The sequence below is a fragment of the Gallus gallus genome, chromosome 3 (genome assembly GCF_016699485.2).
Source record: "Gallus gallus isolate bGalGal1 chromosome 3, bGalGal1.mat.broiler.GRCg7b, whole genome shotgun sequence".
In the NCBI taxonomy this organism is placed as follows: domain Eukaryota; kingdom Metazoa; phylum Chordata; class Aves; order Galliformes; family Phasianidae; genus Gallus; species Gallus gallus.
The window spans coordinates 52,712,165-52,729,050 of NC_052534.1; the positions used below are offsets into that span (position 1 = coordinate 52,712,165).

A 16,886-nucleotide genomic window follows, 5' to 3' on the forward strand; every position below is an offset into this window, starting at 1 on the left:
GAGATACGTAGGTTACTTTGAAAGTATTTGTCTTAGTTTCAGCTGGGATGGAATTGTTTTCTTTGGAGATAACACACTGATGTTATAGTTGCTTCTAAGCCAAGGCCGTTTGCAGTGAAGGGCCTACGGAGCTGGGAGGGAACAGAATTAGGACAGCTGAATTAAACTGGCCAAAGGGATGTTCCATACCATATGACACCATGCAGAAGGAGTTTCGAAGCGGATAGGGGCTCACCTCACTCTCTTTTGCTGACTGGGGGGCTATCTGGGTATCAGACAGGAATGGTGAGCAATTGCTTGTGCATCACTTGTTATATGCATTATATATATGAATATATATATATATATACACACAGTCATAACTATTTTCCATTTCCTTTTCTCTATCTTAGTAAATAGTTTCATCTCAACCCAAGAGTTCTGCTTTGTATTTCTGATTCTCTTCCCCATCCCACTGGGAAGAGGAGAAGTGTGTTGACTGGGTGGTGGCTCAGCCACCTGCCTGGTTAAACCACAACAGTATTCCTTATTTATTTCCATGGAAACTACAACAAAGAGCACAATAACGCTAACTGACAGAGCCAATTCTCAGCTACAAAATTCTATTTTTCAACATATTCACCACCATTAGCCATGAAATTTCTGCCAGTGATGAACAAGAGCCTGCATGTTATGCTGCACCGGTGGAAGCCATCCACTGTAGCCACTGCTGAAACACTGCCTCACTGTGCTCATATCCATGGTTTGGTCTCCAGAAACATTCAATAAGTGTTGATGAATGTCAATAAGTGTCATTTTCTCCATGGAGGAATTCAGTGACATACCTTTGCTTCATATGCATTTCCACATCAGATGTCATTTTGTCAGGCAGCCCCTCTGCTGCCATCTGTTGCACAACAGCAACAGTATAGTCAGAAAGGTTCAACTTTACGGCCATACCACCAACATCCACCTCCAATGTATGGCTCAACATAATAAAATAGGAGGCATCGCTTTTGAAGCAGCTCTCATGTCAAAAAATATTATTTCTAAACATATTCCTACAATGAGTATTCCTGCTGATTTCAAATGCATGACTGTATCACCGTGATGCAATACTATGTGCTCTACTAAATAATCATTATCCTCCTATGCAACTTTTTAAAATATAAGCTTCAAGTCAATTGAAAACAAATGGCTTTCATACAACTCTTATGTGATGTGTATATATATATATATACACACACACACACAGTGTAAAGACATATCTCAAAAAGGGAATTTAATGTAGAAGGAACTAATTAGCTTTGTAAGCAAACATGATGTTTAAATCAGACAAGACTGCCTTTACTGACCTTTCCCTGCAAGTAAAGTTTCCAGATTTTCATATGACTTTAAGAATGAATGATTATCATCCTGTGATTAAAACAAATGAGTAGAACTACCAAAAGCCATGAATTTCATGTAAGCACACAGCAGAACTTTATATGCTGTGGAAAATGGCAGATAAAACCAAATAAGCCTTATATACTTATTTATTTACATTAATTTGACCCTACTGCCAACTAAAGTACCATAATCACACACTGGTGCTTACAGTCTTCAACTAAACTCAATTTTAAGTACATACGTTGTTGAATGTTTCCCTGAACGCATTTCATGATATGATTTAATAATACAAAACTTCAGAATTTATGTAAGTATGGTAGGCCTACAGACTACCTACATGAGTTATTTCTCTTTGACAGATACAAATATCAGACATTTTCAGAGAACAGTAAATTAGTAATAGATGGATTATGATTTACAGTGATATTAATTTTGCAAACCTTTGATCATTACTGGATACAGATTTCTGTAATACATTGACAAATGTCTTCATACCTCTTCTAAAATGATTTTATATAAAAGAATTCTTTGTTTCCATATAAATGGAAATCTCGAGGACCAGTTTCATCATTATAAGATTATTTGGATCTGCTACTCTTCTGTTATATACATATGGACTTCTTTTTCCACATTCATCACCAATATACCTATTGAAATAGAGAAAGCAAGATAATTTTTTTTCCTCAATAACATCCCAAAGGGTGCATTTACAAGACTGTGGCATCTTCCTACTTTATAGGCAGCCCTGAAAAGCCAGTCCTCTCCTCTCTTTGGATTTCAGAGGCTGAGAAAAACCTCAGAAACTCCTTCTTGCACTCCAATGAAAAAAGCAGAAGAGTTTTGAATACACTGAGAATGCAGCTCAGAGAACAATAGTTAGAGATAAGAAACATTTTCTTTTTCTCTATGTAAATAGGCATTGTGGGTGACTCCAAGCAACGTTCTCTACCCACATCACCTTCCTATTAACAACTCTAGAATCAAGGTGCCAAAGTGGAGGCTGGTAATGACCGGCATCCCCTGGGGAGGTCAGTCTTGGGACCAGTGGTTTTCAAAATCTTTATTAATGACCTAGACAGTGGGATCAAGTGCACCCTCAGCAAGTTCGTAGATGACACCAAGCTGAGCTGTGCAGTTGATACAACAGAAGGAACTGATGCGATTCAGAGGGTCGTGGACAGGCTTGCAAAGTGGGCCCATGTGAGTGTAATGAGGTTCAACACCACCAAATGCAAGGTGTTGCATTTGGGTCAGGGCAACCCCAGACATAAGCCAGCAGTGTGTACTTGCAGTCTGGAAGGCCAACTGTATCCTGGGCTGCATCACAAGAGAGATGGCCAGCAGGGCAAAAGAGGTTGATTGTCCCCCACTACTCTGCCGTTGAGAGGCCCCATCTGGAATACTGCATCCAGGCACCAGAACGAGAAAGACATGGAACTGAAGTGAGTCTAGAGGAGGGCCATGAAGATGTTCAGAGGGCTGGAGCACCTCTTCTATGAAGAAAGGATGAAGGAGCCAGGCTTGTTCAGCTTGGAGAACAGAAGGCTATGGGGAGACCTCACTGTGGCCTTCCATTACTTAAGGGGTGCTTATAAACAGGATGAAGACTGAATTTTTACATAGTCTGACAGTGATAGGACAAGGGGCTTTTCAACCAGAAGGAGGGATATTTAGGTTAGATGTTAGGAAGAAATTCTTTACTCAGAGGGTGGTAAGGCACTGAAACAGGCTGCTCAGAGAAGCTGTGGATGCCCCCCACCACTGGAGCCACTCAAAGCCAGGTTGGATGGGCAGCCTGATCTAGTGGATAGCAATCCTGCCTGTGGCAGGGGGACTGGAGCTTGCTGATAGTTAAGGCGCCTTCAAACATAAGCCGTTCTACGATTCTATGTCATGTGGTATCAAAATGATTTTGGAGAACTTTTCTTCAAGAACTTGAGCTGCAAAATGCATGTCTTTGATCACGACAGTAATTAACCACAAAACAAAACAAATAGACTTATGGGAGCTTGGTAACTTCTGATACTAAATTTCATCAGTTAGAAGCCAATGTGCTGAAAAGTCTGATATAAAAACATAATTAAAACAATGCTTTGTGGTTGCAAAAGTTTTCAAGATTTTAAAGCCTAAAAAAAGCATTCAGAGAATGCAGCCACTCTTGAAAATAAGTGACCTGTAACTGTAATCTCTATTCAATATTTGTGATGAAGGTTTAGAAAACCGTGCAACAAATACACAAATACAATTACTAGGGCTTTTATAGATCAGTGCATAAAACAGCCTTTAAGTGCATAATCTGCATTTACAACCTACATTTTTTGTCCCCATTATCCAGATCAAGCAGCAAAAAAGATCTTTATGTGGCCAACAACAGAAGCAGATGCATAAATAAAAGGACAGAAGAGGTAAAGACAACAACATAGTGTTTATATCTAAATGTTAACATTTTAAGCAGAGCTAAAGTCAATTGCAATTTTTGACACACAAAGACAGAACTGCTATAACTAATCATTAACTAAAGAGGGTTTGCACTCAGTTTGCAGACAGGACATTTATCTTCAAATTCATAAAGACCTGGCAAGCAGTCATTCTCAGAAAAACGTTTTGCCAAGGCAACTACAAAATTTATGTCTTGATTTGTTGCCCTTAATCTTTGTTCTGTAAATATTAAGTGTGGGTGTGCTAGAAGGAATTATAGAGCAAGCTTTACAGAAACCTCTCTGCTTTTACTTGTCACGCAATATCATGTTATTTTTCCTTTGCAATGCAAGCACAATTTTAAAGCGAGTATTTTGTCTTCAGTATGTGCAAGGCATATATACATAAGTTATTCCAGATTTATATTTGGGTAACAACTGGAATTCCTCTCACAAACACTTTAAACTAACCATGCCAACTAAAAATACTGGAGAACAATACATTGATTCCATCTTCTCATTTCTGTCCTACTACCTGGCTTTTATCTGGTCTACCAGAACCTAGAGATTATTGTTCTTTCCCCCCCAAATTGATTGTCTTCTAATATTGAAAAAGTTTATGTCTGGAATACTCTTAATGCTTTCCATTCACGTATTCCACAATTACAGTAAACAAAATCATTTCCATAAGTGTTCTCCATATTTCAATTCTGATTAAGAGATGAAGACACTTTTACTCTGCAATATATTATTCATTCATATTCTACACCTTTCTCTCCCTACTATCAAACCATTGACAAAAAAAAAAAAAAAAAAGTTTGGTAACTGGTACAGAAAAGCAACAGCCTCAATACAAACTCAATACAAAACATGAACTTGGATCGTACTCAAAGAATTTTCATAAAGAATGCATCAAATGTAGAAAATGAATTACTCTTGCTCTCATGAACATTAATTTATCATACCACTTTCTGCACGCAGATTATGCATAAATACTACTTCTCCACGGCCAACTCAAAGCTCTTTGAAGTAAGAGACATTAAAATAGATTTAACGGCAATGACAAAGTTTGAAAAGTTTTACACATCCTCTCCATGATATGATACTGAAGGAAACTGGCAAAAGTGAAGGCAAGTATTAGGCTGATAGCATCAACTCAACATCTGAAACTTCCCCGGGAAACTTCCCCGGGAAATTACTCACTTATTTTCTAGTTAAATTAGTTTAAGGAGAAATGCAACAAAGGAAGAGGGAAGTCTGGGCCACAGGGAAAGAGGCAATAGCACAAAATTTCACCAAGAAATCCAAAATAATAGACGACTGGACTCCCTCCTTGCCCCAAATTCTTTCATAATATTCTGAATCCTACAGAGGAGAATGCACTGTCACCAACATATTTCAAGGCCAGGTTACACTCTAGAGAAACTTAATGAAGTCAAAACAATCTCAGGTAAAGTGTCTCCCACTTAGAACTACCGAAAATTATAATAAATTACACTACATTTCATTAGTTGGAAGAACAGCAACTTGTGCAGATGTTAAACAAAATTTGTAATTACCAACAAGTGGTAATTATTAAGAGGAGATGACAACACAAATAATCTAGTTGTATATATTACTAATCCTAAGAAATGATCCAGTATTTTATACTTCCATTCTTCACTGCAGTTTAAGGACCAACCTTGCTCTCATTAAATTTGAGCAAGAGATCCATATGTGAAACTGATAGTTTTCTAAGCTTTCATATAGCTTTTGCTGTCAGTACTTTTCAAAGCATAAGCTTGAAGCTCTTTATTCTAATTAATAAAATGAAATGAAAATAGAAAAATGACCTTCACTGCAGAATTTATAGTAATTGAGATCTCAAGATGGCAAAAGTAGAAGGCAGACACTTTGGACCAGTTATGCTCAAATCATACAGATAAAACAGCTTGTAGTGATTAGATCACAATTTGAAGCACTTTCCCACCTTCCAGTTTTATTTAAACCAGAAAAAAAATCTATCTTACACGCTCAAACTTCTCTGTGAGGTGAACCAAAGCACTCTAAGGGGGCATGACTGCGAGTTATGTTTCTGAAATGCACTCGTGTTGCCTGACCTTACCTGCTAACAGTATCCTGCACTGCGCTAGAAGCGCTACCAGTAGGCTGAGGGAGTCAATCCCTCTCGTTTACACAGGACTGGCAAGTCATGAGTGCTGGGTCCAGTTCTGGGTTTCCCAGGACAAGAGATTTGTGAAGGGCCACAAAGATGATAAAGGACTAGGAGCATCTTTCATACCAGAAAGAGCAGAACTCGGACTGTTAGGCCTTGGGAAGGTTCAGGGGGATTCTATATGCACTAACAACTGACCTGGTGAGGGAGGCAGCAGGAAGGGAAGACAAAGCCTGATGCAATCCTTCTTCGGAAGCTCAGGAATTTGATCTTACCAGATAACCGATGTCAAGAAGATTATTTTATGCATTATTGAATTCCAGAATGTCACAACTAAACCAAATAAGTATGTGCAGAACATCGGCAGTAAAATAATTCTTAATTAATTTTTCAAAATTATGTCAAAAAGCATCAACACAGAGCGAAAACTTAAATAAAACAGAAGTTCAATTAAAATATTTGTCAGTTATTGCTTTTCTGATTTGAGAAAGGATCTTTAAAAAAAATAACAGTATTTTAATCATAAATTAGACAGCAATTCCATATTCCCAAAGTTCTGACTCTGACATATTCTGTAAACTCTATTTTGTCTTTTTTTTTCTCCTCTAAAATTGTGGTTTTTAGAATTGGTTTACATTGAAAAGAGTATTTCACGGATGCCTGATTAAACCTGAAATTTACAGTCAAATTTAGCAGATGGGTATTTCTACTAAGAGCTGAATGACTTTTGATTTAAGACTAGCTGTGGGGAGGAAAAAAAATCAATAACAAAAACCCAAACACTTCTCTTGCTTTTCTCTCTTGCAGGGTCCCATTAAAAACAAACAAATAACCATCAACACAATACCAATATTCTTCAGATGGACTTCTATTGTGATTTTGTATATGAAGAATTTGAGAATTGTGGGGTTTTCTTCACACCTTTTTAGACAGATCAAGTCTACCGATTTTCATTAACACATTCTGAAGTGTACCATACTGCAAAACAAAAACAATCACAGTCCTGCTTTGCAGAAGCTACTGAAATATGATTTCATGCTGCATTTACACTGGGTTTTAGGACACTGCATATCATGTAGCACCTATGTTTTTCTGGTAACTCATGGGCACTCTGTCAATGTTTTTCTTAATTAAAACATCAATGAGCAACAAGTACAGAACTGTCAAATAAACAGCACAACCAACCATCTTTGAAAAGATTTACTACTACAATGTTACCAAATGTCTGAAAAAAATGGATATTAAGAAAACTTTTGCTGTAAATATTAATACAGACGTTTTCAGAAGACAGAGCTACCTCTCAAACAGTGCAGTCTTTCAAAAAAGTAACTTTACAATAAAACTGCCTGTAGCACAGTTTAGAGATTTCTTCAATAATTATGCAGACCAGGCATTTCTTATCACAGCCTGCCTCCTTGTGTTTGCACCACATCTTCCAAGTAAGGTGTCAGACTCACTTATGTTCTTTTTTTTTTTCAACTTAAATTATTTTATTGACTACAAATCACTCATTTTCATTTGGCGGGGCAATCGATGTAGCCTACTTTCCTGGTATTCCTCTATACCTACTCAATCAGCTGACCCTTACTGAACATGGAACACCTACAGTATGACTTTAATCAACAAAATAATAAGGAATGTGAAAAAAGTACAGATATTAAAAGAAAGTGTTGATTATAACAGTCCTGAACACTTCATTAACTACCAATTTCTGATCTAAGAGGAGAATCATCTTGTGAGATGATCGTGTACAAATCAACAGCTAATTGATGATATGCTAATTTGAACACCGAAAAATGGAGTTAAGCACAAAGGATTTGCAAGGAATACGCAGGACCACAAGAAATAAAACCAGATCTTAATTTCAGTAGTATTTCTAGCAAGTAAAACATTAGACGTGGTAAGCTGCACAAGAGCATCCATGTTATTCTGTAGTACTTTATTTTTCATATGAAAAACAATGCGGTAGTTGAAAAACACAAAGCACCCTTACTGCAGCTATCTGTACTGTCTAAAACGGAGATTAACATCTATCAAATTGTATTTTCTTTAAATCAACATAACCCAGCAATATCAAAATGAACAAATCCTGCTTTCTCCCCAAGTTTGTTCCTTGGTTTTATGTAAGCAACAGTTGTTTAAGGAGTAATGAAGCGGACCCAGATGAAATATCTTGTTGTTGTCCATCACATAATTACATAAAGATTTGCCTCAAGTATCTTTAGAGTAGGAATAGGAGGCCAGAGTACTACAATATCCTCCTTGGGTGGCAGTTCTGGTTTATGCTAACTTAATGCTTCAGATGAAGTAAACTAAAAAGAAAAGTGAGAGAAAGTTTAAAGTGGTATATGCTAACGAACTGTGCAACTGCCATACAAATTCCAATCTACAAAAATACACCTTTGGCATCAGTAGATGCTGAAGATATATAGAATATTAACATGAGCACTAAGTAGTTCCTTCTGACAATTTTATTGCTATGGGACAGAAAGTAATATTTCAGGTTGCAAATACATCTTTGCCAGAATTCAGTTCCTTCTGGTATTCAAATCACTTTCTGTAACAGCTCGTACTTTCAGAAATATAAAAGTAGAATTAAAATGCACATACCCAATATATATTCATACTCAAAACAACTATGCCATGAAGATGTTAACATTAGGAGGAAAACTTTCAGCTGCGGATGAACCACTGGTGGCAATACTCCAAAGCGATAAACACCTTAACTCAGATCTCCAATCTGATAGTTGCACCCAGCATACTACTGAGTTGTAGACATTCCCCCTCATGCAGCAGCTGTGCAAGCTGCCCTCTGACGGAACTGCAGCACTGTCCCATCACATGAGCTTGTACCACAGCTGACTGCTGTGCCTCACCACCAGTCTGGCCCTGCCATATACCTGTTTCCAGACATACACAGCACAGCTGTGCTGATGTGTCCCAGCACACGTTGTATTCCTCCGTAACGCAAAAAATAATGCCATTGTTCTTCTGACACTAAGTTGATAAAGTGCTTTTCAGAGCATTCTTAAGCCTGAATTTTGTAAATTCAACCTTCTAAAACTAAGACCGATTTACAGATTAACCCATCTGTTCCACCTGTAATCTTTTTAATGCTTTGAAGACAAGCTATTGCCTAGTAATCCCCTCAAATGATCTCCCACCTCAAGAAAAAAAACAAACAATTAAAATAAATTAAAAAAAATACGAAAAAAGCAAATCACATAAAGACACATTTCTGCTGACTGCAGTTTGAACCCATTTATGACCTGTTAGCCTTAGGGATCTTTAAGGTGTGATGATCAACTGTGATAGAAGTTGAAGGTGACTTACAACAGCCTGACATTCCTCGATAAGAGGTGTAAATCCTCGTCAAAGAAAGGCTCACAGCTCACACCCTGACAAACAGTGGATTAGATGGGTTAGTCAGAAGGACTTACACAGGAGAGAATGATCTTTGCTCTGTTCATTGCATTGAAAGTGAATAAAACAGAGCCACTTCTCCCTGCTTCAAGAACCCCAAAGAAGTATCAGTACTAGCTTGACAGAAGATAAACATTATTAAAGACTCTCGATTCCAAGTTGCTTACTCAGAATCAGAACAAGCAGGAGGCATTTTTAGCAGGAGAAAATCTCTGAAAAGACTCCCAGGTTAGTTTTGCACGGTATTTGCTAGAACTATCTAAGGCAGAACACGATTGCCCTATATACGTGGGTACAAACATCTATTTAGGCTTCAGACCTATCTGCTACGACTGTTAAGAGGCTTATCCCTGAGAAACAGCACACGAACGACGCGTTAGGGCTTGCCACCGGGAAGAGCAGGGCACCGCCCCATAGGAACGGCCCGACCCGCACCCAGCGAGCCCCATCGGCAGCGGAAGGGGCGCGCTGCGCCCGGACCAACGGCCGCTGCTCAGGGGATGGCCCAGGGGGGAAGCGAGGCGGAGCGGGGCGGGGTGGGACGCGACCAGCTGGGCCCGGGACAGGCGGGACGGCGCAGCGCTGCGACGGCAGCACTCACAGTAATACGCCACCACCGGCTCCCGCTTGTCCAGCTCCTGCGCGGTCCGCAAATGGTGCTGGATGCTCTTGAACTGCGGCGGCAGCGGGGGAAGCGCCGTGGCTGCCATCGCGCGGCGGCCACAACAACAACGGGCAGCGGCTGCTCTCGCTCCCGAGCTTGGAGCCGGTCGCTTCCGCTTCCGGCGCGGGGCGTCCGGACACGTGCGCGCGGCTGCTGATGGCGCGGCTCCCGGTAAGAGCGCCCCCTGCTGGGCAGGAGGCCTCATGCGTCTCCTGCCAGCTAAGGGCGGTGCCAGCCTCTGTCGGGATCGTGGTGGCCCAAGCAAGCGTGTCCGTGGGACGAGACCACGAACAAACATCAAGGAGCGCTTGAAGCAGTGTAGTGTAGAAGTTGGCTGACGCAAAGTAGCTGCACATTTGACGCAGCGGCAGTCACGTCATTTTTCTGGGTGTACTGAGTGTGTTCCACTGAAGATGATGGAAGAAGCAATTATGGCTCCTTGTTAAGGGAGAATTACAGTGGGCGTGATGTCTGGCTAGAGACCAATGTGTCTGCAAACTCATGCGCCAGGGATTGCACTGAGTGCTGCTGGAGGAAATGAGGCAGGAAAACAATGAAAAAGTGAAAGAAGCACTTAGAATTTTTGTGTAAGCCACAGAAATACTTCCTAGGGTGTTCTGGGAGACAGACTTTATGTTCGTTCTGTAAAGAAACAGAATCATATCAAAGAAACCCCAGGTTTATTATGCAATTCCTTCCATATTAGGGAAAAAAGGCTTTGGGATCATCTCAAGTAATTGCTAAATACTTGAGCTAAAATCAGCACCACACTGAAACACAGGCATGCTATGAGTCTCGGTGGGAGTGAGGGTGGAGGGAAGCTGATTGAAGGCAATATAAATGATGACAAAACTGGTGCAAATTTGGCAGAAAGAAAACTTGAGAGACACTTGAGAATACAGTGAGTGCCAGGAAACAAATGGCAAATACAGGAAAGAGAAACGCTGACAACCATGGGGAAATGGTTTCTTTATGTGAAGATAAAATCACTATCCGTGTGTTCCAGAAGCTAATGATGGAATCGGCCACAGAAAAAACATCTGCACTGAAAAGCAATAATGCAGATTTTGTTTTCCACTGGAAAAAAAAAAAAAAAAAAAAAAAAGGAACTGAGGAATTCAAGAATTTTCATTTCATAGGAAATCTGATCTGAACTGGGACAACTTTCAAAATGTTCCTGACTGTGGCCACAAAATTAAACATGCACAGTCCAGCCTCTAGACACCCCCAAAAGGATCCCAGGCATTCCCATGACAAACCTGGGTCTGCAGTGCTCCTGGACGTAATGGGAAAGTCCCTGATGGGCTGGGGGCTCTTCTGGCCTTTCTAAAGTATTTTGAAATCTGCAGCAGAAGGTTAACAAGCTGTGGAAATATACCGACAAGGTTGTGATTAAGTTACTTTAATTTTGTATGAATGTCTGATTGAACATGATTTGAGTACAATTGGTCACCACTGTACCTACTACATAGAAATAAACTCTTCTTTTTAGTAGCAATAAATATGGTGTTCTGTTTATAAATAAAAAAGATCTTTTTATCTGAGATTACAAATTTAAGTTGCAAAGAGTAACTCCAGATGAATACTGTTGTATACAACAAAAAAATTTAGTCTGTATTAACCAAAGCACATCATGTTATGCAAACAGAAGTTAGCACAGGGATTCTTATTCCACTTGAAAGGCTTGCAAATATCAAATAATTTATTTGATATTTATTTGTTATTATTTATTTTTAATATTGCACAAATCTGATAGTGTTGGCTGGATATATATTTTAGACAACATATAACTTATTTCCACAGGGAAAAAATAACACAACATTAATGCTCTAATACAGTGAATGTACTGAAATTTGTCTTCGTCTTGATCAGCAAATTAAAAAGAAATCACATGTCTATTTGGGGCTGGCTTTGATGTCAGCGGTGCAACAGACATTTAAATCACGCAATTCCAATCACATAGCAAGGACTAATTTTGTGGGTGGGCATTACAAGACTCTTAACAACCCAACCTTTTTTGGAACTGCTTAACAGCTGGTGCTGAAAAGTTTTCTTGCAATTTTTCCTGAATTTTGTAAGTATTCCTGGAAGGACCCAAACACTGTCACCTGCATCTCAACTTCTTATGCTTTTACAGTGACTGTTGCCAAAAATATGTGTTTGTTTGTTTGTTTGTCTGTTTTGCAGAAGTTAAACTACATTCAAGAAGCAAAGCTATTCTTCACCGCTTAAGCATTACAGGCATCAGTCTATGTCTAAAGACACTGATAGATATCATTTGACATTTCTGGTTCCTGGATTGTTGTTAACTAGTGATGAATCTTGCACCTGGGGGAGGAATGCCCCTTGGAGAGGAACAGCCCCAGGCACCAGAACATGCTAGGTGTCACCCAGCTGTAAAGCAGCTTTGTAGAAAAAGATCTAGGAGTCCTAGTGGACACCAGGTTGAATGAGTCAGCAATGAACCCTGGCCACTAAGAAGGCCGACAGTATTCTTGACTACATTACGCAAAATATTGCCAACAGGTCAAGAGAGGTGATCTTCCTCCTCTATTCAGTAGTGGTGAGGCCATATCAGTAATCCAGTTCTGGTACCCTGAGCATAAAAGAAACCTGAACATAGTGGAAACAGTCCACTGTAGAACTACCAAGATGACTAAGGGAGTGGAGCACCTGTCCTATGAGAAGAAGCTGAGAGAGCTGGGACTGTTCAGCGTGGAGAAGAGGAGGCTCTCTGGGATCATATCAGTGTATCTAAATGCCTAAAGGGAAGATGAAAAGATAGAATGAGTCAGTTGCTGTTGAAAACCTACCTTTGAATGTACTTCAAATAATATTCATGTTGGTATTTCTTATGACTTCTTAATGTTTAAAAAACATAGTAGGAAAATTACTAGTTTCTTTGCCACAGTGGATCTTTCAATGCTTTTTATTATGCTTTGTATGTAGTAGCCATTATTTTCACACTAATCGATGAACATGAATCTACAGTAATCACAACATTTTGTCAGAGAGCACTTGATTTCATTTTATTAGCAGCAATAATTAAGGACACGTGGGTAAAAAACCGAGAACTGCACTGTACAAATGCTACTGTGTACCTTTTTGTTGTTAGCTGGGGATAAAATAACTACTTACCTGATTGGGTCCCCTGATCTAAGAAAATCAAGTAATTCTCTGTGTGATCACAGAAGCTATATGGAAGCTTGAGTATCTGCATTGTAATAAAGACACTAAAAGAGGAGTTAGCTGGCAACGCTCTGCTGCAGTTTGGGGAACAGTTAAAGAATACAGCTGAACTGAAATAAATAATGAATTTTGGAGGGGCTGTGAATTAATCCTGATACAAACATTATAGATGTCTGTGCTCAGACCGCACTGAATGTGATGACAAATGAGTCTGTAATAAAACTGTTGGTTTCTCAGAAGTGGTTCAAATGCATATCCTATGAACTGAAGCATGGAAAGCTCATCGTCCCACTAGGAGCAACTGAAAGTGATGTGTTTTCTTTTGTCATATGTGTTTTGTAACGCCACATTAAGAGGATGATTTGAGATGTGAGTAGAATAAGTTTGCATTACAAGTCTGAATGCAGTCTGCTAAGGCAGCTCCAGCAGTTGTTTGGGACTTGCTTGACAGAAAATCATTATTTGTTTTGAATTTGCAGGAGCAGCTGTCTGTTGGTTGTCTATTACACACAAATAAGGCAGAAGACGTTGATATCAGACTTGTTCCCAATTGAGACTTCAGCTTGTCTCTTAGCTCAAGATTGAAACTTAATGTGTTGTTTAACCTTTTAATGAATGTAAGTTCTACTGAATAATCACAGTTAAACAAATAGAAACAAAATGCTTGCTTAAGGATACTCTACTGATTAGAGTTCTGCTGTATAGGGATGAACAGTCACTTTAATGTTAAGCACTCAGTTCACTGCTTTCTTAGTGAATTTAAATGTAATGGCACATAGTGTCATTATTAGATAATAGTCACAATGAAAGAAGCCTTATATCTCTGATGAAAATAAATTGGTGCCACTAAAATTTTATCTGCCAAAGAGGAACTTGAATGCTTAAATGTTGGGAAGTAGCCTCTTCTGTTAGTTTTGGTTTACAGGGTTCCTCACACAAAGCTTAGCATCAATGGAGGACTCTGCTTGCCAGGGATTGGTGCTCCACTGCAATTCTGACCAGAGATGGAGGTTGCTTCACCTTCAGCTAGAGCAGGAGGCTCATGGCACAGGTGGCTTCCTTCTTGCCTCCTGACTGGCGTATGTTCAGCACACAGAGGAGTGGATAGGAGAACATGCTTGTTATGGAACTTGTCAGGATGCAACGTCTGGGAGCTGAGAAGGATGGAGAAAAGAGAGCCTGGGTTCATGCAGGCCTCAGCCATGGCACTCAGTCTGGGAGATGTGTGTCATATATTAAGCTTTTTCATCAGATTTTTGATTAATTAAAAATTATATGTAATTTAAAAGGTGTATTTTGCAAGGTTAAGAAATAAACATGAAGAATCTCTGTATAGCTTTCTTTTCTACAGTCAACATGTCCAGTCATATAGCTTTAATGAAGAGAAGTTTTCATATTTGTGACTTTTGCAGCCTTGCCAGGCCTGGGAGCCATACACTGCTCCTGCCTGTAGCCCTGTGCTCCTTGTACAGAGTACTGCTGACAGACACAGCTTGGCTCTGATGGAACAGTACAGTTACTTCTTCTGTTATCTGGAGTTTCAGAAGGAAAAGGGGCTGCATGGCACATATCTGACATTTTTTTCTATTAATTAGCTGATGCTTAGAGCTTGTCTCTGGGCAGCCACAGTTGAATTCAGCATTCCTCTTTTCAACACACTCAGTTTGCTAGCTCATGACATTTCTAACATTCTCTACACAAATCCACAACGATTCTTTTTAGAGTACTTCCCACATCCATTTCTCCCAGGGAAGCTATTGGCATTGCCTATGAGATGATTAACATTCAGTATTATTTTACCAGTAAAAGAGTAATAAGTGTTTGATGTTTAGATGCCTTGACTGAGTTTGAGGCCTGGCCTTAGAGATGTAGCCTTAGAAGCTGAACTTCTTCAGGGTTCCCCATCACAGGGTGTTTCATATCCAGAGAGAGGCCCCTTACCTCCATCCTCTCCTTTTTGCTTTTTCTGGCTACTGTTCCCAGTCACTGCTTGAACACCATTCCTGCTGCCCATATAGCAGCACTAGAGAATCATTATCTGTTTTGAAACCTGGAGAGAAACCTAGTAATCTATTTCTGCCCTTCAAATGCTAGGCTCTTGCTTTTTAAGTAAAGCCTCTGACTCAGGAAGCTGGAAGATAATGGAAGTCTCTGTCAAAACAAGCTCAAATTAAGAAGGGCTGAATTCAAGTAACAATAAAGAAGACATGACTTACTTAAGGCTATTAGACATCCAGCAGTCTAGGAGAAGTCACTCTGTGTTGCATGCCCACTTTTTCTAACTGTATCTGCAGGTTTAATGTGTGATACTACAAACCTTTCCCAAAGATTGATCTCTTATGCTCAGTGTTTTAAATAATAGCTGTTGCTTCTTTGTTTTTTTTTTTTTTTTTTAATGTGTGATTGATGATTACTTCCAGCTGTATTTCAATACAGCTGCACAGTTCACACATTCCATTTGCAAGTCTGCATTTTGAATACAGGCTACTTACTGTAGGTAGTTTTGGTGGCAGATATGCTTGGAACTTTGTTGGACTTGTAAAATTTTTGTGATGTGCAAGTCTGGAAATAGCCCTGGGATTACTGAGTACCTTGTTCTGCCTAAATATGTGTGAAGGGAGACATTTTTTGTGCTAGAAGCAGGTCTCAGTAGAGAGCATTTGTGAGATGCAGGGAGCTGGTATCCCTACATTTGGGAACTACTGATGAGATGAATTTGCCTCCCATATTTCCCAGCTGTTACAGTCCCTGCCCCGTGGTATCAGTCCCAGATAGGCTCCCTCTGCACTGCCCGATTTCTGCTTGTGCAGTTTCTTTCCTACTAAGCAGGCATACCTGTTCCACTTCCTTTTTCCTTTGCTCTCATTCTGTTTTGTATAATAGCATGAAGATGAGATTGTCTCCAGACTATAATCTCAAATATCAACCCAAGAGTCTATATTTTTTCTTTTGTTTGAAAAGAGAATGATGAACAATCTGCATGTGAGGGTCTGAATTCTGGCTGTTTTATGTCACGGTCTGTGAAGCATTTCCGTCTCTTTTTTGCCTCTGCAGGAAATTATATTCATGCTGTTTGAGTATATTCTCTTGCCTTTACACAGACTTCTGCTGAATGACATTAGAAGCATAATCTGACTTTCTGTTTCCTTTGAGCTGGAGACACTCTTAGTCTCAAAAGCTTATTTCCTTGCTGATCAGAGTTCTGTAAATACAGAGTAGATAAAATCAAATGCTGTTAAAAGCCAGTAACATAAATTCCCACTGAATATGTTCCTAATTCTGTCACCTTAGGAATTCCATCTTTTGGTCTACAGGACAGGTAAAGTGTACTAGGATAGAAGAAATTCTTCTGGAGAGCAGCAATGGGAGTGTAGTTGTAGAGCAACAAAATCTAAGGGTTCTCATCTTTCCCAGTGGAGGCTGTAAATGAAGTTTATGCCAACAGAAGCTTCTAAAATTTTCTTCTATTAATATTCATGCAAAGCGATTCAGCTTTTGGTGCTTTGGTTAAATTGATATTAAAGATGTTAACTTCAAACTAGCATATTTAAAGAATTGTATTGATTGCTCACATATAAACCTGTTTCCAAACAAATAAGTGAAAGAATCACAGCTCATGATTTAGTTTACAGGGCTAAAAACATGGATTAGATACATCCAAGGGAAACAA

The 16,886-nt window shown here is 39.4% G+C and overlaps 1 protein-coding gene across 4 annotated transcripts in view; it reads right to left on the reverse strand.

The window, feature by feature from the left end:
• The window catches only part of VTA1 (vesicle trafficking 1), a 28,777-nt gene extending 18,636 nt beyond the window's left edge, over window positions 1–10,141 (reverse strand). The window contains exons 1-3 of one of the 4 annotated variants that reach the window (XM_046939135.1): window positions 9,965–10,141; window positions 9,274–9,338; window positions 1,864–2,015 (exon numbers count right to left, since the gene is read on the reverse strand). Coding sequence is in view for 3 of the 4 variants with exons in the window: in XM_419713.8 (XP_419713.4) it covers window positions 9,965–10,073 (109 nt within the window). In the remaining variant the exon portion in view is untranslated. Of the gene's footprint in view, window positions 1–1,863; window positions 2,016–9,273; window positions 9,339–9,682; window positions 9,829–9,964 lie in introns of those variants that run through there. The other 3 variants (XM_046939134.1, XM_040698486.2, XM_419713.8) reach the window with 3 other exon arrangements.
• Window positions 10,142–16,886: the final 6,745 nt, after the last annotated feature.